General features: G+C 51.4%; 10 protein-coding genes across 10 annotated transcripts; 6 read left to right on the top strand and 4 right to left on the bottom strand.

The window, feature by feature from the left end:
- Positions 1 to 43: 43 nt before the first annotated feature.
- Positions 44 to 1,305, top strand: N7443_006997 (uncharacterized protein; the record flags this gene model as incomplete). Its single annotated transcript, XM_056887053.1, has 3 exons — positions 44 to 199; positions 259 to 737; positions 795 to 1,305. 3 exons carry the CDS (start codon positions 44 to 46, stop codon positions 1,303 to 1,305), a joined length of 1,146 nt encoding a protein of 381 aa, XP_056740702.1.
- A 798-nt stretch (positions 1,306 to 2,103) lies between these two features.
- Positions 2,104 to 3,596, bottom strand: N7443_006996 (pepsin-like aspartic protease; the record flags this gene model as incomplete). Its single annotated transcript, XM_056887052.1, has 3 exons — positions 2,104 to 2,487; positions 2,543 to 2,855; positions 2,905 to 3,596. The coding sequence occupies 3 exons, from the start codon at positions 3,594 to 3,596 to the stop codon at positions 2,104 to 2,106; spliced, it is 1,389 nt and encodes a 462-aa protein (XP_056740701.1).
- A 1,121-nt stretch (positions 3,597 to 4,717) lies between these two features.
- On the bottom strand, positions 4,718 to 8,528 carry N7443_006995 (DNA-directed RNA polymerase I core subunit RPA135; the record flags this gene model as incomplete). The annotated part of the gene is made up of 2 exons (XM_056887051.1): positions 4,718 to 5,535; positions 5,588 to 8,528. 2 exons carry the CDS (start codon positions 8,526 to 8,528, stop codon positions 4,718 to 4,720), a joined length of 3,759 nt encoding a protein of 1,252 aa, XP_056740700.1.
- An 854-nt stretch (positions 8,529 to 9,382) lies between these two features.
- N7443_006994 (ADP-ribosylation factor-like protein) lies at positions 9,383 to 10,242 on the top strand (the record flags this gene model as incomplete). The annotated part of the gene is made up of 6 exons (XM_056887050.1): positions 9,383 to 9,432; positions 9,512 to 9,584; positions 9,635 to 9,654; positions 9,732 to 9,794; positions 9,845 to 9,916; positions 9,969 to 10,242. The coding sequence occupies 6 exons, from the start codon at positions 9,383 to 9,385 to the stop codon at positions 10,240 to 10,242; spliced, it is 552 nt and encodes a 183-aa protein (XP_056740699.1).
- Positions 10,243 to 11,488: 1,246 nt separating this feature from the next.
- N7443_006993 (resistance to Congo red protein) lies at positions 11,489 to 12,033 on the top strand (the record flags this gene model as incomplete). The annotated part of the gene is made up of 3 exons (XM_056887049.1): positions 11,489 to 11,514; positions 11,563 to 11,670; positions 11,721 to 12,033. The coding sequence occupies 3 exons, from the start codon at positions 11,489 to 11,491 to the stop codon at positions 12,031 to 12,033; spliced, it is 447 nt and encodes a 148-aa protein (XP_056740698.1).
- Positions 12,034 to 12,674: 641 nt separating this feature from the next.
- sld5 (putative GINS DNA replication complex subunit Sld5) lies at positions 12,675 to 13,545 on the top strand (the record flags this gene model as incomplete). Its single annotated transcript, XM_056887048.1, has 2 exons — positions 12,675 to 12,851; positions 12,916 to 13,545. The coding sequence occupies 2 exons, from the start codon at positions 12,675 to 12,677 to the stop codon at positions 13,543 to 13,545; spliced, it is 807 nt and encodes a 268-aa protein (XP_056740697.1).
- A 437-nt stretch (positions 13,546 to 13,982) lies between these two features.
- N7443_006991 (cullin family protein) lies at positions 13,983 to 16,642 on the bottom strand (the record flags this gene model as incomplete). The annotated part of the gene is made up of 4 exons (XM_056887047.1): positions 13,983 to 14,154; positions 14,223 to 16,096; positions 16,162 to 16,548; positions 16,598 to 16,642. 4 exons carry the CDS (start codon positions 16,640 to 16,642, stop codon positions 13,983 to 13,985), a joined length of 2,478 nt encoding a protein of 825 aa, XP_056740696.1.
- Positions 16,643 to 16,980: 338 nt separating this feature from the next.
- On the top strand, positions 16,981 to 17,586 carry N7443_006990 (DNL-type zinc finger protein; the record flags this gene model as incomplete). Its single annotated transcript, XM_056887046.1, has 1 exon — positions 16,981 to 17,586. One exon carries the CDS (start codon positions 16,981 to 16,983, stop codon positions 17,584 to 17,586), a length of 606 nt encoding a protein of 201 aa, XP_056740695.1.
- Positions 17,587 to 18,213: 627 nt separating this feature from the next.
- On the top strand, positions 18,214 to 19,767 carry N7443_006989 (uncharacterized protein; the record flags this gene model as incomplete). The annotated part of the gene is made up of 2 exons (XM_056887045.1): positions 18,214 to 18,412; positions 18,497 to 19,767. 2 exons carry the CDS (start codon positions 18,214 to 18,216, stop codon positions 19,765 to 19,767), a joined length of 1,470 nt encoding a protein of 489 aa, XP_056740694.1.
- Positions 19,768 to 19,921: 154 nt separating this feature from the next.
- Positions 19,922 to 27,814, bottom strand: N7443_006988 (uncharacterized protein; the record flags this gene model as incomplete). The annotated part of the gene is made up of 1 exon (XM_056887044.1): positions 19,922 to 27,814. One exon carries the CDS (start codon positions 27,812 to 27,814, stop codon positions 19,922 to 19,924), a length of 7,893 nt encoding a protein of 2,630 aa, XP_056740693.1.
- Between the last annotated feature and the right edge of the window lie 158 nt (positions 27,815 to 27,972).

The raw sequence follows: 27,972 nt of genomic DNA, 5'->3' as shown, positions 1-27,972 counted from the left end.
TCTCCCACCGTTCACCGGACCCGTTTCATGTTTGCTGCACGTTATGGAAAGCGATCCGAGCAATCTGCAGCCATGGACCATAGCTACCGTGGCCACGGTCACGGCGCTGGCCTTTGTGACCGTTTGTCTTCGGCTACTTGCACGCTTTGAACGTGTGCAAAAGCTATGGTGGGATGACTATATGATTATCTTTTCTATGGTTGGTACAACAATCTCATTCCGGTCTCAATCGTATGGTTTCTGACCGTCTGCCATAAGCTATGGAACTTCATTGTCGTCGGGTTCATCTACGCGATGGTCCAAAAGGGAATGGGACTCCATGCAGATACTCTACCCCCGGGTAACGTGGTGATGATTGCAAAGTTTCTTGTTGTGGCCGAGGTTCTTTACGTCTTCAACCTCGTTTGGACCAAACTAGGCATTCTGCTCATGTACTATCGGATCTTCCGCTTTCCTTACTTCAAGACTTGGGCATACGTCATCGGAACCTTTGTTATTCTCTGGGTTATCTGTATCACTTTTCTCTTCATCTTCATTTGCGTCCCCGTTCAGAAGATATGGAATCCCCAGATCCCAGGACGGTGCATCAACCAGGTTAGCACGTGGATCGCAAACGCCGTCTCAACGATCACAACCGATGTTGCCATTCTCCTTCTTCCACTTCCACAAGTATGGAAACTGCAACTTCGAACCTCGGAAAAGCTAGCTGTGTCAATTGCCTTCAGCTTGGGGTTCTTGTACGTATCTACCTGCTTTTTCTTTTCCCTTTTTCCAATAAATTCTGACCTCAGCAGCGTTGTCTTCACCTCCGCCTACCGTTTCTCCGTCCTCTTCAGCTACAGCTCACTTGATTCCTCCTACACTCTCGCCCCAACAGTCGGCTGGACCGCCATCGAAATGTCTGCCGGGATCATCTCGGCCAACCTCCCAGCCCTCCGCCCTGCACTCCGTTTCATAGCACGCAAGCTGGGTATCAGCGGCGGCGTTATCGCTCTCTTCAGAAGCACGAGCGCAACAACAGACAAAAACACGAACGGTGTTACTCAGCCTTCAGGAACAGCGGAGAGTGCTACCGCGATCACTCAGCGCTCGAAGCAGAGTCGAAATTCTTTTTATCACTTACCAGATGATTCGGGATCTCTGTCGGAACAGACACGCATGGAAGCATCCTTTAGGCCGGATTATGATCATGCGAAGACATACACCAACGTGAAGAGTGCACTGGTTGGTCATCGTTCTGATGATGAGATTCCTCTGTCTGAGATTAGGGTGGATAAGGAATTTACGCAAACTGCCACGACCTGAGGAGATCTATTCTTGGTGTCACATTGTATTATATCGTCGTTCAAAGTCATGAAAAGTTCCGTTTCATAGTACGCATAGATTGTTAAGGTAGAGGAAAATACTAGGTTCCCCTCCTGACCTACTATGCGTTCTTTGTCCCCTACTAGATATCCCTTATGACCTTTTGTCTAATGGTAAGTAGATTTTGGATCAGTAACTTGTCTAACGTAATTCCACCAAGCCCGTCATCAATAGCCTTTCGCGCGCGCTCGTGATCGCCATGGAACTTTTCACGTAATCGCCCTGCCTCGACTGCAGATATAGGAAACCAGTTAGCCGGTTCCATAACGGAACTCGCCAGTTCCAGAGGCAAGCGGCTATTCAGATTAGCTGCCTGCCGCGCTGCAGCAGCCCACCACTCATGTTGCTGTGGAGGTACATTCCGCGTCAAGCATATACGATAATATAGGTCGACCAGACGAAGCTTGATAAAGGTTATGTTTCCGGGCTGGCTAGAAATCTTTCAAGCGAAATGACTCTTGCTTCGACCGACAGGTATCAGGCCAGGACAGAAGCCGACGCTCCGTAACGTATACCGAAAGCATAAAAATGGATAAAAGGAGGGTTGGGGAGATAGTAGAAGCGTAAATAGCGGCTACTACACCTGGTCTCACAGAATTCGCTTCGCATATGTAAGAGGATATTTTCAACACATTTAAAAAATTATGCATAGAACGAGATCCGCAATATATTTTGAAATGTTATATAGAAAGTTCCACAGCGGCCAGTCACCAGCTCATTGATCCACAGAACCAAAGCCTAGTAAGTGTCATTGGAAGTGTAATCTTCATGCGGCGCAAACTTCAACTCCACAGCGCCGACATCAAACACAGTCACCACGTTCTTCTGGAAGGTATCACCCAGAATATACAGATCCTCAGAAGAATCATCCCCACCGTCATCAATACCTGTAATACAGACGTCGTTGCCATCATCGTCGGTACCGGAGTACAAGATCATATCCAAAGGATTAATGGTGAAAGTGGTGCCGCCAATGGTAATGCCGTGGGCCGGGGGAGTAGCATCACAGTCGACGACGTAGGCACCCTCGTCATCGCTGTAGGTGGCAGGAGGGTCGAAGGCGGCATTGACTGCGTCGGCGACGGAGGTGGGGTAGTAGTTGAGGGTTGTGCCGGAGTCGACCTGTAGATGTTAGTATAGTTCTTGTCGCGGTGAGAGATAAAAGGGCGAGACTTACAATGTACTGGATGCTACCTCCAGAGCCAGAAACAGATGCGCCGTTTAGCGTGACTTCGTCAATCTCGATGGTGTAGAAGTCATAGCTGTCAGCGTATCCCTCGATAGAGGTGATCAGGATATCGGTAGTAGTCCAGGTCTCTGTGAAGTTGATGGGAGGCAGACCACCAAGTGTCAGGTAGCCAGCATCACCGGAGACGTCACGAAGGATGGCCAGACTGAAGTATGAGTCAATAAGGCCGTCCTTGACCATGGTGGTGAAGATGGGGTTGTATTCCTCCTGTTCGTCGCTCTTGGTGGAATATGCGCTTGTCCTGTTTGCTTTGTTAGTCGGTATTCGGGGAGATATATCAGAAGACTTACAAGGCAGGGTAAGCCAAACCGGTCAGACCAGAGGTGGTGCCATCTCCCTCCCAAGCAGCTTCAGTGACAACAGCGACCTCGGCACTGACAGTGATATCTGCGAGAGTAACGGTCTCGGTACCCATGTATCCGTACAGATACTCACCATCACCATACTCAATCTCAAATTCTTCACCAGAGATCTTCTTGAAGCCGCTGTCGACAGTGTATGTCGGGCCAAAGTCACAGTCGGACTCGGTTGTCTCTTTGCCAGTGTCCAGATCAATACACTCGAAGCCCTCTTTGACGACCCATGTATCACTGGATCCGGTATCGACAATCACGTCAAAGGTCTGGGTACCGAAGACAATGGAAGTGGCATATTCCTCGCCTTCAAACAGTGAGATCAGCTCGCCGCTTCCAGAGCTGGTCTTCTTGCCCTTCTTTCTCCCAGTCAAGCCCTTGAGATAAGCTGCGCTACGGGGGTTGGCGCGGTTCGTCGTGAGCTTTGACAAGCTCATCACCTGATCAGACTTCGCAGGTGTCCGTGACTCAGTGAAAGCAGTGGGCTTATATGTGTGGATTTTTAGATCAACGCCGCGATTCTGAAGAGTGCGCTTGGACATATGGCTGACCGAGCCCGCCTGGAGAGGAACGGCGCTAGCCGTCAAGGCCAGGAGAGAGATAGCCGCAAGGCTAGAAGTATAAACCATGACGACAACTTCAGACAACAAGCAAAGATGAAAAGGATGAGCGATAGAGGTCGGATCTATAGCGGACAAAGGAAGGTTTTTATACTTCACTCCTTTGAACCATGCTGCTCTATTGTCTCGGCGATTCGATCATTCTACTCTAGTGCGAGATAGCTATCTGCAATAATATCACACCAAGCTAGCTCCTATACTGACGAAGATACTGGCATCATCTGAGACTATCGAGGCGTTCTTCTATAGGTCGTATTGGTCCACGGCAGTCCAAGCCATTCGGCAAAAAGGCTTAGCAGCAGCTCTAAAAAGTCGCTAAGGCATATTGACGGATTCCGAGCGGAGGTCCGACACGGCCTCGTCCTCTCTTGCAGGTCACCGGCTAATCTTATTGGTAAAGGTGATTCTTCACTTGCAAGATGCGGGGGTGCTTATCTTGCGTGGTAGATACGCGAATAGCAAACCTGCTCCCATCTCATGACGGATGCTACGTTCAGCCAGTCAAACCGTGCTGTCGTCTCGTTTTTGCGCCATCTAGACTAGTGCCGTCTAAGAGGAAGATTTCCATCCAGGAACGACAGGCGAAGGTTGGCTCGGATGACGACCGATGTTACATCTGGTTTATTGACTGTCGTGTTAAATTAAATGAGTAGAAGGCTCCCGGATATATTCACTCGTGAATCTACTAGCTAGTCCTCGGTCTACGTACCTTACGACGTGGGAGAGGTTTGTTTGGGGGGTGGACGGACACTGTTATTCCGGTCAAAAGGAGGCTTTAGCGCCCGCTCGGGCTCCGGCGCAAGACGCTCTTAATTTAAGATTCTAGCTAATATTAAGAGAAGGTGAGTCCACTAACGGCATAGGGGACCTCAAGATACCAGTTGCGTCAACTGGTAGGGATCTTGGACTATTGAAGATGAGTTGATACGGGTTTCATACCGACGGCTGGACATCCGCGCTTCGGCTATCCCCCTACGTGTCTACAGGAAGCCAGACATAGGAAGGAACATTGAAATGTTGATTGCACATCGATTTAAACCAGACGCTGCATCTATGACATAAAGAAACCAAAAGTACACGAAAGATTTTATAGACCATCAAAAACCAAAAACCCCAACAGCAAGTATATACTAATTGTCAACCCAGAACTTCATGCGAATGCCCATAGCAGCGAGCTCAACATCCAAGTATCTCAGAACACCCGGCACAGCAACGATAGTAACATCATCACCGCCAACATAGCGGAGCCCATTACCATCCTCCCACGCCTCAGCGCGCGAGTCATTGATACCCGCCGGCTTAGCACAGCGACGACAGCGCACAATACCAGTAACGCCACCAAGGGCACCACCAGCGCCAGCGCCAGAACCATGCTGCTGGTTAGGCGCAGCCTTCGCAGCAGCAGCCGCAGCAGCAGCCGCAGCACCAGGGTTAACAGCGGCGCGACGCGAAGCCCCAGAGCCCGAAACAGCAACCTGAGTCGAAAGGAAAGAACCACATCCACGACAAATCCAAGCATGCTGAGCATCAGAGCAGTTCATCAAACGATCCTGGAGCAGGAACGCAGCACCGTGCGCAATCAGCGAATCACGCTCCATCTCTCCCACACGGATACCACCACCCTTCGCACGACCCTTAACAGGCTGTCCGGTCAGCGCGTTCACGGGACCCGTTGTACGCACTTGGAACTTGTCGTTGACCATGTGACGCAGACGCTGGTAGTAAACCAGGCCCATGTAGATGTCGGCGGCGAATTCCTTTCCGGTGATACCAGAGTAAAGAGGCTCGTTTCCGTAGTAGTTGTAGCCTGCTTTGCGGAGCTGGTGGCCGAAGTAGTCGGTGGCGGTGTTTTCTTCAGAGAATTGGAAGGGGGTTGAGTCTTGCGGGTGGCCGTGGAGAGCACCGGCTTTACCGGCCATGGATTCGATCATTTGGGCGATGGTCATACCTGTTTGCAATTAGCGAGAGAAATTTCAACGGTTAACGAGGCGAGAACTTACGGGATGGGAAAGCGTGAGGGTTGATGATCAGATCGGGCTGCATGCCGCTCTCGGAGAAAGGCATGTCGACGGCAGGCCAGAGCTGCGAGCAAACACCCTTCTGACCGTGACGAGAGGAGAACTTGTCACCGATGATCGGTTTACGGGGAATGCGGTACTTGACGCTGAGAGACTGGATAGGCTCGTTACCGGCCTCGGCACCCATGAGACGGATGCTCTCAATGTAACCGGCTTCCGCGTCCTTGTATTTGAGGAAGTGGGTGACACCATCGACATTGACGTAGGAGTCGGAGGCGGCGTCGTAGCGGACATCGTGGTAGGCAGCGATTTTGTCGCCTTCCTTCACGCGGACACCAACGTGCGGCAGACCATCCTCGTCAATGAACTGGCGGAGCTCTTGACGAACCATGTCGCCGGGGGCGAAACCGAACAGCTTGGTGATTTCGCGCTTGGACTTGCTGCGTCGGGAGTCACGCTCGGCGAGGGAGTGAACCTTGGTCTTGTAGATTGTACCGTGACCGAAGCCGCGCTCGTGAGCGGATTTGTTGATAATCATGGCATCGTCCATGTCGTAACCGGTGTATGAGATGATGGCCACGACGGCGTTCATGCCGTTAGGGAAGTTATCCAGGCCGTAGGCGTTGTAGAGCGGGGGGCGGACAATAGGAGTCTGACCGGTCTGCAGGCGGTACAGCTTGTTATCTGTACGGTAGCCGATGGAAGTACCGGGGGTACCCATGGTCTGCTTGCTCATCTGGCACTGGTACATGTTACGGGGAGACTGGTTGTAGTCGGAGAAAGGAGTCATGTTGGCCACGATGGAGAGGATGTTGGTAGGCGTGTACTCGATGTGAGTGGACAGACCGGCGATCAGGTCAGACTCCACACAAGCGATCTCCATGAAAGGCTGCTCAAACGGACCAACGTAGTCCGTCTTGTCCAGAGCGAGGTACTTGACCGGGCGGTACATTCTTGCGGCTTGCGAGAACATGTAGATACCGGGATACTGTCCACCGTTGGAGTTGGGAACGTAACCAATCTCCAGACCACGGGGAACTCCATTGGTTCCCTCGACCTTCCAGTAGCGGAGGGTGTCGTGAATCTTGTGAGCTTGGGCGGGCGAGCAGAAACCGACGATACGGCCATCCAGCTGGACAACGACGCTGTCGTCAAGAGCGACTGAGGACTCGGCGCGGACACCAAGCTGAACGAGAGTTTTAGGCAAGCTAGAAACGTCCAGGTTATCGGTGGCAATCAGACACTTGTGCGCCAAATGGTTCAAGAGACCACAGGGAGAACCATCAGGGGTGTGAACAGGGCAGAGGAAGCCCCAGCTCTCTGGCAACAGCTTACGAACAGTAGTAGTCTTCAATTGGGCGAAGAAACTACCACGGTGAATCATGCGGAAATGACTGATAAATCGGTAGAAGTTGATCTTCTCGGCAATGACGGTGTAACCGGAAGTCTGCTGCAGATCGAGACCAGTGGGAGAGACGAGGTTACCGGTAGACAAGAAGTACTCAAGCGCGTTACCAATGTTCTCATTGGAGCGCTTGACAATCTTGGACAAGAAGTCTCGCTCAAAAGAGGGGTCTGTGAATTTGGCACCGTTATTCCGCATGCTCCAGTCACGGGCGATAGGGCCAAATGAGCGGAGCCACTCCTCGATACGCTCCTTCAGAATCATTCCGTACAGGAAACCACCAAGAAGAACCTCTTGGTTGGAGACTGCGTCGGGGTTATCGGGAGCACAGTCACCTGCAACCAAGGCGTACAATTTCCGGATCATGAAAATGACCATCTTGAACTTGTCGTAGTCCTGGGTCTCGGTGACGTTATAGTTACCCAGGTGAGGGAGGACAACCTTGCGCAAAAACTCAGTACCGACTTCCTCATCGGACAAGTCGGCGGAAACACCCAGCACAGGGCGGAAGGATTTACCCAGATGAGCACGGCAGTCGTAGCGGCTGTGCTTGTTGTAGGCCTGGTATGTTCGGAGCAGGAGCTCAACGCGGTCCGTAACGAAAGTGTTCTTCATGCCCTTGGAAGTAGCGCTACCAACAAGGCTCTCGAAGATTTCGCGGTCGTTGGTCTCCACAAGAGCCTTGAGGATCATCATCACGGGGACGAGGTACTCGTTCTTGCGCCACGAGAAACGGAATGTGACATTACCGTCCGTGAGATAGTGCAGAACGTTAGTCTGAGACGTTTGATCCGGACGGACTGATCGTATTTGCACACCAAAGCTGGTGTAGGTGTGACCACGCTTGACGAACGAGTTACGAACGATAGACATGGGGTAGTTGCGCTTGCCGACGATAAGCATTCGGATCAGCTTCTCGTTACCGTTCACGATATAGTAACCACCGAGTTCCTCTGACTCCTCCTTGCGAGTGACAAGCTGCTCCGGGGTCGCGTGTTCCAGGTGGCATCGGTTGGTGCGCAGCATGATGGGAACCTGACCCAGCTCACGCACAGACTCCATCCAGTCGCCATTGTTGACTTGGTACTCGAGACGGGCGCGGAGCTTGCCACGGTAAGTCGCGTGTCGTTCACGGCACTCGGAGGGGTAGATGTTGCGGTTCTTGGTGCTGTACTTGTTGGTGGGCGGCAGAGTGGGCTTGTCCAGGAAAAGTTCCTTCACACGGACGTTCAAGCGGTTGCGCTTCGGGGCACGGAGGCCCTCTGCCTTTCGTGCCGCCTTCTGATCGGGCGTTTCGTTCTCGCCATCGAGGAAGGTCTTGATTCCGATATCCTTCAAACCGGCCTCTAGAATCTTGCTGTCGTCGAAGAGAGCATTGAATGAATCGACGTGCGGCTTGATGGACTCGGCCAGCGACGGGTAGGCGGTTTTATCCGAAGGTGGGTTCTTAAAAAGGTTCTCACGTCGCTGAGTGTCGAATTGAACCGACCAATCCGTGTTGGTGGGAGCGGGTGCCATGGTGAAGCTCACAGGTCTCGACTTAGTCGAGAGAAAACCTGTTGATTAGAGCTTGCGGGGGGTATAGGTGCCCGAGTGGTCGGTAAGAGGGCGACAGAGATAATGGCCCCTTCTGCCTAGGCTCCCAGAGGGGTATAGAGAGCAGGGAAAGAATTGAGCCAGCAATGGCAGCTTGAATGGGAGCGAAGACGGCGATCGGGGAAATTTTTCGATGTGGAGCCGGTTATCAGCACGTGCTGATAAGTATACTTCTGGCGCCTGAGGCCAACATTTGATGAACACTGAGTGAACTATGACCGTGAATTCCCTTTTCCTGTGTATCTCCTATAGTACGTTCCATACTACAGTAGTATCGACTACTCCCATATAGTCATCCAGCTCGGGCCTCGAATGCTGCCTAGGACAAGCCCGGGCGAAACCGCCCCAGCGCCACCGGAGCCTTCATTCTGCAGTGACTGCGCTACGTCAGGCCGCGAATGGAGCCTAAGCGCCCCCCTCTTAACTGCGGTCATGTGTGCTCGTAGATCTTACAGTTTTAATCCTCATTTTCCAGTTTCCAGTTTTGGAAGTGACTTGAGAGGGGGCGGCTCGGATAGTGCTAGTTCACATTTTCTGTTCTTTTCTTTTACAGTCTCCCCCTGTTTGTCGCCTTGAATAGCCGCGGTGGTTATCGTCCACCGCGTGCTCCCAAGTTCTTGACCTTGACCCTCTTAACCCCACTCCGGCACTTCTCTGCTAGTTTCAAGGATTCCACTGCCCTGCTTCTTTTTCGTGTGGTGTTTTTTATTACATCCGACACTTTCTCATTCCCCAACTCTCCAAGACCGAGACATCCCCCTCCCCCCACCCCCGCCATGGCCGGGATCTTTCGCACCATCTATGACTGGCTTTTGAGGATGTTCTGGTAAGTGGGCCAGGCGTCGCGGGAGAACATCCCCGGCCCGTACCCGCAGATGAAGCCTGCTAAACCTTTTCCCCTGCAGGGCGACGGAGATGGATGTCACTATGATCGGCCTGCAAAATGCCGGCAAGTCCTCCCTGCTGCGCGTGCTAGCGGTAAGCCTTTCCTGCTCTGATATATTGTATCGAAACTGATCGTTTTATAGGGTGGCGAGTTCACGGTTGAGTAAGTGATCAAGTTGTCAAGTCGTCGGTGATGGCGATGGCGATGGTGATGGCGTAGTATCCCGGCTAACCAAACAGCTCCATCCCGACCATCGGGTTCAACACCAAGCGAGTTCAAAAGGGCCATGTCACCCTGAAATGGTAAGCTGCAGTCTACTTGATCAAGTATCAGTTCCGTTAACATGTTTCAGCTGGGACTTGGGAGGTCAGCCTCGGTTCCGCCCGATGTGGGAACGATACTGTCGGGGCGTCAACGCGATCGTGTAAGAAGATCTGCAAACTTTTCCCATTATCAGATCATGCTGACATGACCAGATACATCGTTGATGCAGCCGACCGAACGGCCTTGCCGGCGGCCACCGAGGAGCTGCACGAGCTGATGACAAAGCCTACATTGGACGGCATCCCGCTCCTAGTCCTCGGTAACAAGTCCGATCTCCCGGTCAAGCTGTCAGTAGACGAGTTGATCGAGGCGATGGACCTCAAGTCGATCACGCACCGCGAAGTCAGCTGTTACGGGATCAGCGCCAAAGAAGAGACCAACCTCGACGCGGTCCTGCACTGGCTGATTGCCCGTGCCAGTCGGTAGCGGTAACGTGGTAGATCGGTAACTCGGTGTTGCCGTGCTTTTTCATCTTTGCGTTTCATTGAGAGCGTTCCCTCCTGTTTCTGTTTATATTCTGTAGACTCTAGCGTGTTGGCTCGCAGCCTCGGATGTAACGACGTCAACGATATCATGTGTTATTTATAGTACTTTTTTGGGAGCATGCAAATCGGGATGGCAAAGCCAGGAGCAATCTCACGGTCTCATATGTAATGATTCACGTGTTTGTCATTTCGGCTCTAGGGTTAAGAAGATGGAGTGGATGTGGACACGGGTCAATTGAAGGCAGAATGAAATCCTACTCCAAAATCCAGACGACGGGGGTCGGCCAGCATAAATAAGTGAAACGCACACGGACCAACTGATGCGTTGGCCTTGCAGACGAAGGGCCCGAATGTAGTAAGTGGCCAAAGACCCCGCCAAAGGTCAAAGGCCCAAAGCTAAGGGGGGTGAGGTCAGTGGGCAGCTGAGCATTAGGGTAGAGTTTGCTTATATGTAGCGTATATCGTACAACTCGCATCGGAGGTATAATATCCACTGACCAAAAATCAGATACAGAGTTGCCTGTTCTGGGTGGGGACCAAAAACGTTCTAACAAGAAATATCCTTGTGACGGTAGTGGGCCAAAGTACGGCTAACTAGTGGACATGTGAACACCAAGACTATAGTTCAATAATGCAGGACCCTGGCCCCGGCTGAACCCCGGCTGGAATAGCTCAAATGGGTGTTGGCGCCCATAGCCGACCGAATCATCCCGTTCCGGTCTGTAACTGGAAATGCTTTCGTAGCTAGTAGCCAGAAGGTAGTAGCTTCGTGGTTAAACCTACCCGATACTGGAGATGAGTTCCGAAGACCCCGGGGCAGCCCTGCGCCTCTCTCCACCTCGGCTTGATTGGCCGTCGAATGAGTATACCCGGACTGCGCCGCATCGGAAGGCGAACATACGTATACACCTACGTAAACGCCGCGGAGCACTTGTTGAGAGACGTGATTGAGAGTATCGTAATAAGCAAGCGATAGTGCGCATGCGTGTGGAATCGAGGCGCGATTCAGATTGACTGTAACTATTCAGGAAAACGTCCGTGATGAATCATCGCAAACTTGCAGCCTAGTGCCAAGACCCACATGCCCAGCCCCATTGATTGACGTCCAGTCTCAGCCACCTTCAACTTCTATTTCTTCTCCCCTGCTTTTCATCTCTTTACTCTTCCCCAAAAAAAAAATAGAAATCATGGCTGTCCTTCCGCGATACTATTGGTACGCTCTCCTTGTCCCTGTCAAAGATTATCCACTAACCCATGCTAGCAACACTTTCGATGATAACTGTTACTCCTCATCCTGGGACAGTTGGGGTCGCTGGGTAGCCTTCGCCGTCATCGTCGGCTGCGCCTTTCTAGTCTTCTTCTTCTTCGCGTGAGTCCTCTTCAACCTCTCGATCGGTCCCTCGCTAACTCAACAACCAGCTGCTTCAACGCACGCCGCCGTCGTTCTCACGGTCGTCGCCCGATGGCAGGAACAGCCTGGATGGCACCACCCCCAGGCCCTCCCCCGCCCAACCAACCCATCTACCAACAGCCTTACCACGGCAACGATCCCAACTATCCAGCGCAGCCACCCCCGCAATACTCCGCGAACCCTCAAAACTACGGCTATTTCGGCGCCCAAGGAGGCCCCCCTCAGCAACCCGGAATCGAGATGCAACCACCACCCCATGCGTACGCTGGCGGTGGCCGTGAATACGAACCGCCCACTGGACCACCTCCAGCCAAGGCATGAATCATGAGCCATCATCCTTGGGCGCGATAAGCTGCGAACGAAAACGAAAACGAAAACGAAAACGAATCCGAGACTCAAAGAGCGGGCGCGGCTTTCTTCATTTTCGGTGCAATGGACGATCTTTTTTCGGTTGGCGTTTTTTTCTGGTTTGGAATTCCCCCTTTACGAAAGAGTTGCATGCGATGTGCTTTTCAATATCGATAATTTGGCCTTCGTATTGCATTCGTGTTTGAATGATGCATTTATCGGGTCTGATGCGCGGCCATGAGGTCTTCATTCTCGTACACTACTTAAACTTCTCTCTCTAATGACATATACCGCACCTGCATTTTCAAAGTCCATATCTCAGGGTCCACACCTGGCACAAACTGTAGATTCTGTTGTAGATCGAGATCTAGACTGCAAAGTGCAGAATCAGGGAATCAAAGCCGCCAACCTCAGATCAATAAAGGCGACATCAACAAATGCTAGACTACCTAATAACAGCTCAATTCCAATTACCGTCCAGGCTCGCAGATCAAGATGGAGATCTAGATCCTTGATGCCCCAGGCAACCGGACCCGCACCGCCCGCGATCTCCATCTCACGCCAAACCCCGATCTGCACCGCGTCTAAGACCAAGTCCACAACCTCCAAAAACAATGGACATCGACGACATCCTCGCCTCCGTCGACCGCGGCGCCGGTGCAAGCGCCGAGTCCACAGCCCTAGACCACCAACAACTAACCCGGTTCTGGGTCGCCGAGCGCGCCGTCTCCGAAGTCCTCCCATGGCCCGCGCCACTAATGGAGCGCGTAATGGATCGCGTCCGGCTACAGGTACAAGCCTCGACCACATCCTCGGCAAAAAAAATGGAATCAACTGACGCGTCTGGATCTATAGATCGAAACAATCGAAGACCTAGCCGCTTCATCGGGCGAAGCGACGCCCACAGCAACGCACAATCCAAATCTAAACTTGCGCCTTTCAATCCTCCAAACCGACCTCGCGCGCACACAATACATAATCCGTTCTCTTCTCCGGCAACGGTTATCAAAACTTACAAAACACAGTATGCACTACCTAGTGCAACTTGCCTCGCGGTCCAAAAATCCCCTTTCGCAATCACAATCACAATCGCAATCGCAATCTCAAAACCCAAATATGACACCTGAAGACTCGATTCCGGACATTTCAACAATTGATAACATCTCGCCTTTGTCGGAGCCAGAGGCTACATTCGTGCACGCGCACCAGACGCTATTGGCTGGACACTATGGAGGCTCATTCATGGGTGCGTTTCCGAGGGCATTGAGGAGGCTAGATGATAATGCGGGTGGCACTAGTATGGTGCAGGGGCCGGAAATTAAGGAGGTTGTTTTTGCCAGGTGTCTTGGTGTTGAGGTTCCTGTTATTGTCGGGGCCGAGGATGGGGAGGAGGTCGGGGTTACGATGCGGATGGGCGATGTTTGGGTTGTTAGATGGGAGGGGATTAGGGGGGCTTGGGAGAGGAGAGAGGTTGAGTTATTATGATTTATGAGGGTCATGTTGGTTGTGATTTTGAGTTTTCTTGGGTTATGGGTCGGGATATCTGGCATTGGAGGCGTCTGAGTATACATTTACATCTACATCTACATTTGCATTTGCATTTGCATTTGCATTTACAAGTTACTGCGTTGGATTGATGCTTCATGATTCATGGGAAGTATGTGTTGAGCTAGGGAAACTGCCCTTGCTGTGTTCTTAATGGAATCATAAGACCTTAGCCAAGGTCGTTTCTATGGCTTGCGATCAAACCCCCGTTTGTAAACGCCAGTCGCTAATTCACAGAATGTAATGCTCGAGGAGTTGCAATGCCCTAGGTCGCGCTGCAGCGCGACTCTAAAGAATGAGAACAGGGAAGAATGAACAAAAGAGGGAGAAGGGGGCGGTGATGCTGAACACGGACGCGGGAATATCCAAGAGCCAACTTAAGCAACGTAGCCATAGGTGGGCGGCTCCTCGGACAGACGTTCCATATATTCGCGATCGATAAGACTTTCGATACGCTTCTTGACCATGGCCACGTCGGGAACGAACCGGGTGGAGAGCTGGGCGAGGGTCTCAGTCATTAACTGAGAGTGGGTGAGCTTCTTTCGTTGTCTGAGAGATATAATTAGTAAAGCTTCTAATTTGTAAAGGCATTCTAATTTGTAAAGGCAAGCACGTACTTCATGATTCGTACGATGGCAGCCTCAATACTACCACCACGCTCCTCAGCCTGCTTCTTTTCGGTGTCCTTTCGTTGTTCTTGGTCTTCGACCTTTGCGCCGGCAACAACGCCGATGCGAACTTTGACGAAGGAACTTTGGAACTCGTGGTTGAAAGAGAAGCGGTCCGTGGGTTTGACCTCTTTGCTCATCGGAGCCTTTTTCAAGATCCTGGTCTTGGAAACAAGAGACAATGACTGCAGATTCCGAATAAGATCGTGTTTGGGAATGCGAGTTCGCTCTTCGATTTCCTCAAAGGAGAGAGATTCGTCATCTGGAAAGTCGTTGAAGAGGAGGAGAATGACCATCATGTATGTGGAAACATTCAGCTCGTGCCTTTGAACTTTGCCATTGCTTCGCTTAAAGGTCATTCTGATGTCTGCGGTTCCCATGCCGGCTTGCCAGGACAACTTCCGTCCGCTGTGCTTATCAAGATAGAATTTCTCAAAGCTCTGCTTCAGACCTTCAATTTCCCGCGGGAAAATACAAGGCAGCTGCACAACACCTTCTTTGGTGTTCGCCATAATTTCCATCGGCCACATGGTACTGGTAAGAACGTTAATCTCCAAGTCCACGGGTTTCCGGTCTGGGTCGGCACTGCGAGCAATATGGCTTTTGTACCCAGCAGTCAGGTCTTCGGAGACAGTCATATCCTTGAACATGGCCTCAATGCGGGTCGTGAATTGGTTTCCAACCTCCATTTTCATCTTGGAGATCATCTGGCGCTCTGCATCAGTGCTTGCGGATCGTTTCATCAACAGACGGCGTGACAGATGCTTCTTGTAATAAGTTTCGAAGAGATCTTTGTCCTTGATGTACCGGAGCAATGTGATGCCGTTGTCGAGTAGGGCGTCAACTTCGCTTTCAGTCTTGCCCTTGATGCCCTTTTTCAAATTCTCGTCGAAGAATAATGAAAGATACTCGGAGCTTCGGGGATTTAGGTTGATGAAGTCAGAGAAACTTCCCATAATCGAGCTTTGAAGTCCCTGATCAGACAAAAAGGATTGTTCCCACACAATATCAAATTGGCGCTTCAGGGCCAGAATATCATCAACCCATTGAATAGCCAATACAGTCTGCTGGTTGACGGGCTTCTCCTTGCCTTTCTCCTTTTTCTCCGTGCTAGCTTCCTTTGCTTCCCTGGTTGCGGTGGCTGTGACTGTGGCTGTTTGTGGGATAACGACGGAGGAGGCGTTGATTTCTTTTCCGAGCTCCACAATCTGCTTGTTGACAGCCCGCGCGAGAGATTCTTTCTTCGGGTCAACTCGGGCGTTAAGCTGGTAGATATTCCGCAAGCCCTCAAGCAGGTTGTGATCCAGCATGTGCTTCACACCAGTTCCTTCAAGCTTGACGACCTCGTCGATATTCTTCCGGATCAGCTCGTTATCGAGGACTTCAAGGATTTTCGGCTCGGTCATCAAAGCAAGTGTAGACAAACAACGTTCCTGCTCCTCGACGATGCGTTGGGAGGAAATCCGGCAGAAAGTTGTCGAATCTCCAATTTCCAGTAGTCGCCGTCCCTCTGCCTGGTAGAACTCTTTACTCGTCTTGAGGAAAGCCGGTTCGAATGTGGAGATGTACAACTTCTCGCCTTCCTCCGCCTCCGACTCGTATAGTCCCTCCAGCATGGAGATGCAGTGCCTGGCTAAAGGCCTTTCAATTATGTGACCCGCTCGCTCTAGAGAGATCATAAAAAGAACCGTCGATTCAAGAATATCGGCGACGCTTGTCGGGGAATCGGCGCGGATCGGGGCTCGAAGGACATAATCGCGGAACAGGGCCATTGCGACAACGTAGATCGAGGGCTTGGATTTGTCCTGGGAAATGATGCGGTCCTGCAGGGTACGTTAGAACGACCTACTAGCATGTCATTAGAATCGCCAGAATGATCCAAGCTTACCATGTACATGAGAACGTCGGTTATCATGCTCATGCAAAGCTGGTGGTCTTCCCAGGCTTCCTTGAAAGCCGACAAGAACTTCTCCCCCGCAGCTCGCCTCTCCTCCGACTGGTCCTGAATCTCTGTTGCAGCTTGAGCACGAACCAGAGTCGATGATATCGAGTCTGTAATGCGCTTCTGAACAGTGCCCCGCAGCCAGTTTTCCTCCTGCCGCTTCACATTTTCGTAGAGTTCCGGACCCCGCGTCATCAACACTATCCTATATGCGTTGCGATACAATTCTTCGAAAGAAAGGGTCGAGGCATTCTTTGTATGGATTTCGGTCAGAGAGGAAGAGAGAATGCCCCAAAGAGAGTCGTAGTTATCATTCTGAGCTGCATTCAGGCCCTGTAATACTGGTCAGTACAGAGCTTGGAAGCCCCACGAAGTCACGTACCCGACGGGGGGCCCGAATCTTTTGCCGTGCCCGCATAGCAGCCATTTCGGGCACGGAGAGATGGCCTCAAGGTTAACCAGGAAGTGAAAACTTGAAAGAAGCGGCGTATGCAAGAGTACCGAAATTTCGCGAAGTGCAGTACTTGTCGAACGCTCCGCGGAGGCGAGCAGTACCTCGGGCAAACTTTTTTCCAAGCCGGGTCCGCTTCCGAGGCTTCAGTTCGAACTCGCGCGTCATCTTCCTTCCTCACTTTGCTGAATCACTTGATTATCTTGCGAAACAAAGAGCCCACTTGCGATCAGAAACGAAGAACCTGTCAGGCGAAAGCTCAATCTCGAGAGTTTACAAGGCAACGTTGCCAACCAGTGCAAAACGACCGAAGAATGCGTCCCTTCACACAGGGCCTTCGCCCAGCGCGCTCCTTCCTTTCATATACATCCCTTACATCGACGCGAACACAATCATCCCGTCTCTCCTCACAGATCAGTCCATTCCACCGTGCGGCATCGAAGTCCTCTGTGACCCGACCTGCTCGCATCTTTCCTTCAAGCTTCATCCGCCACAACTCCACCGCGCGCCCTCTCACCGAAGACTCACCCACGCGGACAGAGACTGATGAAGAGCGCGCAGCTAGGAACGAGGAGCGTCGCAAGAACGAAGAAGCCTATCGCATCACATTCACTTGCAAGCCGTGCGGTGAGCGCTCGTCGCATCGCATGTCAAAGCAGGGATATCATCGCGGCACGGTCCTCATTCAATGCCCCTCCTGCCAGAACCGTCACGTTATGAGTGATCATCTTGGCGTATTTTATGATAAGGGAACTACTCTGGAGGATCTTTTGAAAGAGAAGGGACAGGTTTTGACACATGGTCGCACCGACGGTAACCTCGAGTTCTGGGAGGATGGCACAGTCAATAGCTTTGACTTGGAAGGCCAACAGCTCTTGGGCTCTTCTGAGAAAGAGCCTTCGGGCAAAGAGTCTTCCTGAGCTTGCAATGCGAGTTTGGGGCTCAAATGCCCATGTTTTAAACGTGTATAATACGGCTACTCTCCACTCTCGACATGGCGGGTTCCAGGCATTGAGGAGGAGTAAATGATACATTGGGACGGCATATAGAGGAGGATGTCTACCTGTCATGACCATGTCACAATATTGCATCTTGTATAATAGAAACCAGACCTAATCCAGGTCAATGATACCAACAAAAGCTACGTACCGGTTCGAAAATCAATACCATCAGTCTATTCTCTTTGATTAACTCCCGGACTTTGACTAAAGTACCCTGCCTTCCTGTGATGGCACATACAAGCTTGTTTCTCGGCCCGTCCCCGTGCCTGTTTAACTGTATTGTGAAGGATGGAGGTCAGATATGGACAGGCAGTGAGGAAGGCGTGTATAGGAGTTTCGTGAATTACGACATCCTACTGATAGCGGCCGTTCTGGAATTAAAAAGGGTCTGTTCTTAGAAAATGATTCTTTCCGCTGTATCTTCATACGGATTAGGGCCCCCAATCCACGTTGACGCTATCAGGTTACCTCCTTGGCGGAGAAAGCAAAAGAAGCCGAAGGTCAAAAGAACCTCAATCTCCGCATCAGAGAAGTCAACCCCTCACAATGTCATTTCTTGAACTGCCCCTTGAAATTCAGCAACGGATCCTCTCAAACCTCCTTTCCAACAGCGATGTGGCTGCACTCTCGATCCAATGTCGCGCCCTCCATTCCATAAGCGACATGGCAACGCGCAAAAAGTATCACCACATTAGTGTTTGCCGAAGCGAGGATGGTATCGATGCGCCATTCGGCTTGCTCATGGGTACCTTGAAATGACCCAATCTGGGCCATTATGTGCGCCATATCGAATGCTGCACACCAACATCCAGGTATACGGCCTACAAAGAAACAAAGTCCCAGCGTGGCTTGAGCGACGAGGACACGAAGCTTGTGCAGGCAGCAGTTAGAAAAGCCGGGTTTACCGGCCCGGATGAGCATCAAGTGGTCAATATGCTGATGCAACGCCTGGATGGAACAAGCGGAGGGTTTGACGACTGCGGGAGAGAACCTCAAATTTCATTTCTAAGCAGATGGTCTAGCTTGGACAGTGGGGCCAAGCCCCAGGTTACATTCATCGCCCAGGCTCTAACTGCTATTCTCATCGCGGTATCTCCAAACCTTGTGTCAATGGTCATGGCAGAACCTTTTTGTGGAGGTTATAAACATCCAACGGAAGAATATCCACTCGCCAAATTTCTACGCCAGGCCAACTCTGAACCAGAGCGCAAGCCCTACCTTCAAAATCTTCGCGATGTATATTTTATTAATATCAACAACAGTAACGAGACTGACGAATTTTGTTATCAAGAAATGGATTTCTACGGCTGCTGCGATCTAGTTGACAATCTTCCGTCCATCGAATCAGTCAGCGCCGATCTGGTCGAAGATGATCAGCAGACTGGGAAGTCAGATTTCGTTGAGAAATGCTCCAACATCAGCAGAATTTCTCTTCATCACTCTTCTGTCACTTCCGTTTACCTTGCGAGGTTGATATGGTCATGCAAGTCCCTCAGGGAATTTCAATACTCCATCGGAGGAAGATCGTCCATTGATGGGGGATATCCTATGGTTAATCCCAAGACACTTCTCAAGGTGCTATGTGGGCATAAGGACACTCTGGAGATTTTCGATTTTGACTGCAGGGACGTGATTCATTTGCTCGACAATGGATCTCGAGTTCAACCATACGAGACCCCATTTGATTCCGGTATCGACGAGAAAGAGCGCATATTTCTCAAAGCAATATTGGGGCATGGTGAGTCGCTGAAGGAATTTGTGGGCTTGAAACGGCTGAGTGTAGGGATCGAGTTTTTGTTGTATCTCGCCAAAGGAGTCAGTGGAGAATCGGACGAGCAAAGAGAAATGGTGACTCTGGCGGAATACCTTCCAGATAGCCTAGAGTATCTGTGTGTTCGGGGATACCAGAGGGGTGTGGACAATGAACATGATGAGCAGATGAAGGCATTGATGGCTTTTTTCAAAACAGAGTCATCTAATTTGAAGGAGGTTGTGGGAATTGAAGAATCGATTCCTCATTCTACCCATGTGGATGACATAGATGACGAGGAGTCGATTTGGTCGTTACAGGAAAGGGGTTATGAGGAATTTTACATGTAGGTTGAAGACCTTGTACTCGAGTTGGAGGCAAAATATCTTCGGATGTACAAAGAAATCGAATTGTTCTAGGTATATACAACACCAAAAGTAACCAAACGCCAGCTTTTATATGCCACCAAACCAATCATAATATATGCAGCAATAGAAAATATCTTTACCAACCACGTCTCTTGCCACGGTGCTCAAGACCCTTCTCGTGACGCTTGACTCTCTTCCGGTCATTCCTTCTCTTCTTGTCACGCTCGTGTCGCTCGGGATCAGCAACAGCCTCAATGCGACGCTTGACACGGCGTCCTTCACGACGCTCCTTGATAGCTTCTTGTACCTTGCTCATCTGCGCGATGTACTCAGTGGTACCGAGCTTCTTCTGGAGGGAGTCCAGGACCTCGTGGCAGTTAGAGACAAAGGATTTGTAGGTGTTCTGGAACGTCTCGTCGGGAGAGCGAGGCGCCGGGATGGATGAGTCGGTCAGATGTTGCAACGGGAGCAAGATGCTTGACAGGGAGGCCTGGATTTGCTCTGCGCTGAGGTGGTGGATGAGCGCGGCGAGGAGTGCGATGGAGGCTGTCTTCGGGATGAGGACTCCGGGGCGGGTTGAGATGATCTCACGGCGCAGAAGAGAGGAGATTTGTCGGAAGATGTAGTGGATGGCAGACTTGTTGGGGACGATAATGGACTTTGCGGTCTCTTCGCCATCAACCTCGCTGCCATCATCATCTTCATCATCTTCAGCATCGGACTCAACATCCTCTTCATTGGCCTTGTGGAACTCAAGGCCGTTCTGTGCACAGCAACGGCCAAGGAAGACAAGGTTGCGGACGCTCTGCATAGCAAGCTCTTCGGAGATACCAGGGGTACGCAGAGAACGGGTACTAGCGCGGAGCAGCTTGATCATAGCCTCCTTATCCAGGACCAGTCCTGAGCTACTAGCCAAGGGCATCTTGCTGTAGCCAGAGACAGAGTGAGTCTTGGCCACATCGGCCAACCATATGCCGATGAGGTTGGAAGCACAGGTTTTGACCCAAGTGTGGGGGAAGAACAAGGCTTCTTGCACCGCAGTCCAAATAGAAGCACAGTCGGGACTCAACGCAAGCGTGGAGACCGTCTTGCCAAGCTTTGAGAACAGCTGCAAGGCGAAGTAAAGAGTTTCCCAGTTTCCATTCTCGTGGTCGTCGAGGATAGGCTGCATCAACCCAGGAAGGATGCCAACGACGAAGCGAGCCTCCTTATCTTTCTGTGTCTCTTCGGTCTCAAAGTAAATTCGCATAGCCTGGAGACCGATGCTACCAAGAGCCATGTTGTCGGTTTGCTCTAGCCACGAGTGTAGAGGGGTCAAAATGGTCTTCATTTGCTCTCTGTCTGCGCGAGCATAGAACTGGCCTAGAAGCGCACCGGCCATCTCTCGACATTCAGGCGAATCGTCGTTAGCCATGGCCAGAACAACAGGCAAGAAGAACGTGCTGATAATATCCTGGGCCAGCTCCGGCCCCGTCTTGGAAAGAAGCATATGGATCGCCTCCAAGACAGACTGCCGTCCTTCCCGATGCTTGTAGTCCAGGTTCTTTGCGAGGAAACCAAGCTGTTTGGACCAGCGGTTCTTGGCCTGAGGGTACTCAATCAAGAAGTGGATGTAAGTACCGCGAGCAAGATCACGGGCAGAACGCGTCTGGTTCGTAACCATCATGGTCGCAATGCTGTCAACGAGCTCGTACATCTCTGGCACGACGAACTTCCGGGACATCACTGCGCGGATGAAGTTAAAAGTGATACCCTGTCGGTCCGGCTCTTCGATATCAGCAGTCAGACGGTGGAGCAGGTACGCAAGGTGACCATCGCGGAGCTTGGTGTTCTTGCGCTCGCGGATCACAGCGGAGATCAGCTTCAGCGAAGCTTGTGCCGCTTCACTGTTAGTGCTTGGGGATTCCTTGATCATCTTCACAGCCTCCGTGAGATAGACGTGAGAGTTCTCATCGATCTCAGGCAAGTTCAGCTTGATTATTGTGGACAGAAGTCGGAAAGCAGAGATCTTGACTTCCTCATGAGCCTGCACCATGGCATCACCAACAGTGGGCAAGAATCCAGCCAAGTTCGCGGGTGTCAATAATGAGCCGAACTTATTGAGAATAGCGCGAAGAATGTCAAGTGCGAAGCGAGTCAGCTTGTAGGCGTGGGAAGAAGTAGTACCCCGTTTCTCGCCTCGCTTGGCGCCTTGCAGTCTAACTAAGAACCGCTCCTCGGAGTAAGACTTCTTTACATCCGGCTTGTCAGAGGCTGCGCTGTCCTGGTAGGACTCCTTAATGACTTCGTAACAGAATATCAGCAAATCACGACTCTCAGCACTAGGGTTTCTCAAAAGACCAATCCCGATTCTACGCATGAGCTCGTCGATCTTCTTGACAATGTTGGAGTTGAGCTTCTCGCGCAGGAGCGACTGGAGAGGACGAACGAGACCCGAGAGGTGGCCAATAGTTGAGTTCTTGGAGAGCAACTCCATTGAATCGTAACTCTTGCTACTCTTCACTTCCTTCATCTTGCTGACGTATTCTGCAGCGTCTTTCTCCTGACCAACAGTACCGAAGATATCATCCATGACGACTGCAACTAGATCTGCCAAGCAGTAGTCCAGATCACCTTGGTTAAAGTGATCGGTGGTAAACACCAACATGGAGTGAACTGTGTAAGACAGGACGTGAAGCTGGTAACCACGCAAAAGAGTGTTACGCAGCTCCTTCAGGATATAGCCGAAATAGACAGGTCCCAAGAGAAGAGCGATCTCATTAAGGGTCTTCCGTGCCGTGTCTCTGGAGTCTTGTGCCTTACTCTTCAAGACCTTGCAGACATCGAGCAAGACAGGAGGCAGACGAATAGCCATATCATCCTCGGGAAGAATCTTAAGAAGCTTGATCGTAGTGATGGCAGCGGGAAGACGCAAACTCATCTCCGTCTCTTGCTTGTGGTGGATGAAATCGGTCAGGAAGGGGATGAAATTGGTAGTCAACTCTGTGGACACCTTCGCAATGGAGGGAAGGCTCCGCGCGAGCATACACTTAATTTGCTCGGGCGATTCGGGCGGCTCAGAGACGTCCATCTTGTCTGCATTCGCTTCCGCATCAGCATCGCCATTCGCTTGGTCCTTTGGTCCGTTCTTTTGATCCATTGCGCTGGACAAAGCATCAGACATGCGGCCAAGGAGCCTGAGAATGTTCTTCTCCATCTCAGGCTTGCTCTTCATGTAACTGCGGTATCTGCGGAAATTTGCGCGGAACTGAGCCCAATCCAACCATTCAGCAAGTGAGCCAATGGTAGCAACAGCCTCAGCGATCAAGTTGTGACCGCTTTCATCCTCGGCCTCATCGAACGAGAAGTGCTCGATAAGAGGCATGAAGATTGTGCCCAGGTTTGTGGGTGTGAGGTTTCCTTTGCCAGCCTCAGCAGCGAGACGGCGCAAAGCACGCAGACGACGGTGCTGTTGAATGTGAAGGATGTTGGTGAAGAAAGATGCTTCCTCATCATCGCCGACAAGAAGCACATTCATATCCTTGACAGACTCTCTCTCCGGGTTCAGCTTCACGAAGTAGCCAAGCACAGTCACAATCTCGGAACGGATCAATTCGGACTTGTTCCTGATACCATACTTCAGCGCTGGCTGCAGAACGTCGTTGACAAGAGCTTCGAAGTCTTCTTTGCCCGCTTCGGTAGCGGCTCTTTCAATGAAGCGTTTCAGGCCGAAGGAAGCGCTGGAGCGAGTAGCAAGCTCTTCGTCATCCTTGACATGGAACAACATATTGTAGAGAAGAGGTCTCCATTGCTTGGCGCTGAGGGTCACGGAAAGCTCCTCGTTGATCTTCGTGAACGCCTTCAGACGGCGCTCGAAGTCGGGCTCGAGTCGCTTCATGGAGCGAGAATTAAGATCCGCACAAAGGTCCGCGACCTCTTTCAGCTCCTCGTCATGTGTGGCGAGGGCAGCGAAAACTCGTGCCAGAACCTCTCTGTTCGTGTCATCCTTGAAGTAATCGAACATGGCAGACACAGCCTCAAACACCTGCTGGGAAAGCTCGGCATCTTCCTTAGGGTCGTACAGGGGCAGGAAGTGCTCGAGAATCTTCAGAAGACCCGACTTAGTTCTGGGATTGACACGATCCGGGGGCTGTCGGAGAAGGTAGGTGGAAATGCTGATCAAAGTAGAAGTTTCAAGAGAAGACTCGACACAAGGTGCCATCTGGGATAGAGCATTGACTCCTGCGAACAAGACAGGCTTTGAGGGACCTCTCTTCAAGAGACGAGCCATGTGGGAAAGAGCATGCTCCAGGTAGGGAGACAGGACTTCAGATCGAATCTGCTCGGCCGGGATGTCGGGCATTTCTTCATCTTCTGTAAGCTTCTTTCCACTGGCCAGCTGGACCAGAGGCACTAGGACCTCTTCCAGGACAAAGACCTTGACTTCATCGCGCGCTGATTCGACACCAAGACAGTCGATAACCTTGTTCAGAACATCTTTGTTGTGCTGCACCAGGTAGAATGTGGATCTCGGGGCAGACGCCCAAGTGTGGAAGAGTCGGAGTAGACCGGAGATACCTTGGGCGGTCTCGATGGGGAATTGCGCCAGTCTGCCGTTGATCATTTCATCGAAGATGACCCGGACATAAGGTGTCCACTCTTGGTCAGAGGCGACGGAGAAGACCAGGTTTAGACAGCGAATACATGCCTGACGGACATTCTGGTAAATGACAAGAGTCTTCTCGTCATCACGGTCCACATAGATCGAGCTGCTCTCATCATAGATAGCCCGACACGCGCGCACCAAGCAGTAAATTATGACATTCATAGTTTGCTTCGAATAGGGGATCATGCGGGCTTGAAGAGTGTCAAAGACTGTGTCAATCATCTTGAGCAGACCGACTTGTCTTCTTGGGCTAAGCAACTCCTCCGAGAACGCATCCAAGTTCGTCTTGTCATCCTTGACAACGTTGACCTCCGCAAGAGGGCCGAACGAAAGATGCATGAAGAGCCCAAAGTCGGCCTCGGATAGGTGGGAGAGGGTCCGCAGGATAGTCTTACGTCTGCCGGTCTGCCCGGCACTGCTAGAGCTTGCACCAGCCTTGGAGATCATACGGCCGTACAGCAATCGAAGAAGCACAGGAAGCAGAACAGGGCGGTGTTCCTGCTCAATCAAACTGTCTTCGCTACCAACATGGACAAAGACCGCGAGCTCATCCTTGAATCTTGACTCATCCAGGATGTTGAGAAGGTTCTCCTTGTACGGCACGACGTGCGGGTTCTTCCAGGTAAAGAGAGCCTTGAGAGCAGCCTTCTGAATATCCGAGTTACCGTGACACAAAAGCCCAAGCACTGCATCGTGAACTTCGCGTTCCCTGAAAAGGACCTTTGGGTTCAGGAACTGACCGAACAAGCCAAGCATGGCCAAACGGTCACGGAAGCCCCATCGGATGGGCATGTTCTCGGGATCAGCATCATCGGCCTTGGCATCGGGAGCGTCGTCCTGGTCATCACGAAGTGCCCAAGACAAAAACAAGGGGATAATTTGACGCGATCGTTTCTCGGCAATTTGAGGAATGGCGTTCAGCACAAGCAATGCATGGGTTCGGGGAGTGGCAGGAATAAGGTCTGATGTGCTGTGATCCTTATCAAATTGCTGCGACAAGACAGCAGAGGGATCCTCAGTGTTCTGGAAGTTGGTAATAGAAACGCTCTCTACTTTGAGGGCGTTGAAGCACTGGAAGTCACTAGAGACGAAGTTCTCCTTTGAATCGTCATCTGCCGCATCCATGGCACCAGAGTCCCGCTCCTGCAGCCACTGAATAGACAAATCCGAGACAATTTTCTCTCCCTCAGGATGCTCGCTAATGGTCTTCAAGGCCGCAGCAGAGTCCTCCCAAAGTGCAGCTAGCTTCTTAGAGAAGAGACCGAAGCAGAAATATGGGATTAGAGTAGCCATCCACTTTTGGGAAACGATCTGAGGATAAAGAAGGGCCAGTTTGCGGATGTGCATAGAAAGAACTCTCGCACTTTGGAGGGTCAATTCGCTCTCTTCAACCTCGATCGCCAAGTCGATGGGCGAGGGATCATTCTTGGAAACCCGAGAAACGAGCTCTCGCAAAATGCGGAGAGACACCACCCTCAGTCTGTGCGAGGGACTAGCGAGATTGACAACCAAGTCGCGAGCGAAGTTATCCACAGAAGAGTTTTCCAGGTCTGAGGATTCCGGGAGGGATGTGATAAAAGCAAGAACACCCTCCAAGAAAAGAGGCACGCGAGAGAGCCTAGAGGAAGCTGCCAAGATCGGCTGCCAGAGGCTCGAATCGAGGTCAGTAGCCTGGTTGGCCAGCTCGACGTATGTCTTGAAACCCTGCCCCTGATAGAACATTGACCCGTCCTTGGTCTTCTCTGAAGCAGCATCGTTCAGTGCAGACAAAATGTTCTTGTGTAGCTTTTTCACAATCTTAGCCATCATGCTAGAGTCCGCAGAAAGAGAGACTGCGTTTGGAAGCTTAATCAATGCGTTAAGGAGAGACTCGTCAGTCGTAGGGTATTTCAACGAGTCATGGATGCGGGTTTTTAAGGCATCTGGGCAAGAGACATGGCCAGATCTCGTAGGTTCGGGCTGAATACAACCGGTCTGGTTAAGTCGCAGCAAAGTCAAGCAAGTCTCCCATTCACGCTCCTTCCAGGATGAGTTGATGAACTTCTGGAAGTAAGGAAGCATGAGGCTGTGGAAACGCTCCGCTCCCCACTCGGAGAAAGTTGCGCAGAAGAACAAAAAGTACTTTGACAAAGGTCCTGTTGATACCAGGTCCATGAGGGTACGCATGAATGGCAGCATTTCGTCCATTGGCGACAATTGGAGAGCGTAAGCGACAGCTGCAAGAAGCTGGGGAATGGTTTGCGTGTATTTTTCAGGGCTCGCTGACACTTGCTTCAAGAGAGTTACCAGGACCTGATGAACAGGCTTCCAATTCTTGATTCTCAATCCCTTGCGAGTTGCGACGCAGGCAAAGATCAAACGGGAACATTCGGGAATATTAGGATTCTGGGACCCCTCAGACCGAGTGTCGACGTACTCTTTAATGGTGTCGAGAACAGGGGGGAAGCTCTCGGGAGTAGTGGAATGGATAAGGTTGGTCACCACTCCGTGTGCGATCTCTGCAGGTTCATTATGTTCTTCGCTGGTAGGGGGAAGCTTGTCCAAAATGCAACGGAGGACATCAATTCCGTTGGAATGAAGGCCGTAGTTGATGCCCTTGATGGATTCCGAAAACATAACCATCAATCCTTCCTTGTAGTTCTCAACATTGATCCCTTCGTCGGCCGCTTTGAAAATATCGTCGAAGAGAAATGTGACGGCGTTTTCGAGCGGTGTCTTGTTCTTGTAGTATACAAGGCCAGCCTTGCGAATCAGGAATGACATGGACTCTGCAGCGAATCGAGCAATGAAAGGCTTCTGGCGTTCCTTACCGAGGTACGGAGTCATTATACCCAGCAGCTGGCGTAGATCGGGCACCAGCAGACGAGACAGGAACTTGAAAACCCATGCAAGACATGTGAAGCTCCACTCAACGACCTCGATATCGGGGTGCGTGGCGGTCACGGACGCCACGAGGGTCACGGATGCGGCGAAATGCTTCTCGAACCGAACACCCAGGTCTCGCGCAAACTGTGCCAGTAGACTCAGTAGCGGCTCCATGGAGAGCTGATCCCTCTTCTCAATGAATTCCACCAACAAGCCCATAATCTTTTCTTCGTGGTACACGATCTGGGCGAGGCTCTCGGAGAGCTTGTCGACTCGGCGAACGAACTGGGAAAAGTTGTCCGTAAGGTTCATTTCGGCCCAGTGGTCGAGGGCAGACCGGAAATATGAGGTGGTCTCGCCATCTTCTTCACCAAAGCTGGCGCGGCGCACGCGATGGATAGGGTCGATTTTGAGCCTCGCGATGCGCGAAGAAAAGCCCTCGAATCGGTGGTTCTTTGTGGTTTCGGTGCCTCCTTTCAGACGCCTGGTCGGCTTGGCTCGGGAGCCTTGTGCCACCATTTTGAAAGAATCGACAGGCAAAGCTGACGAGAAAGGTATATGGGGAACTTTTTTACTCTGCCCGCATCGAATACAAAAAAAGTTGACCGGTGCGGGAGCAACTTTGTTCCGGCCGCGGAGGCTAATACTTCTTACGCTAGCTATATACGGCTAGCGTT

This window comes from Penicillium atrosanguineum (genome assembly GCF_028827265.1).
Source record: "Penicillium atrosanguineum strain IBT 20685 chromosome Unknown utg000005l_segment0_segment0, whole genome shotgun sequence".
Taxonomy (NCBI): domain Eukaryota; kingdom Fungi; phylum Ascomycota; class Eurotiomycetes; order Eurotiales; family Aspergillaceae; genus Penicillium; species Penicillium atrosanguineum.
The sequence above is the reverse complement of the archived record's forward strand: the minus strand, read 5'-3'. Positions and strand labels throughout refer to the sequence as shown.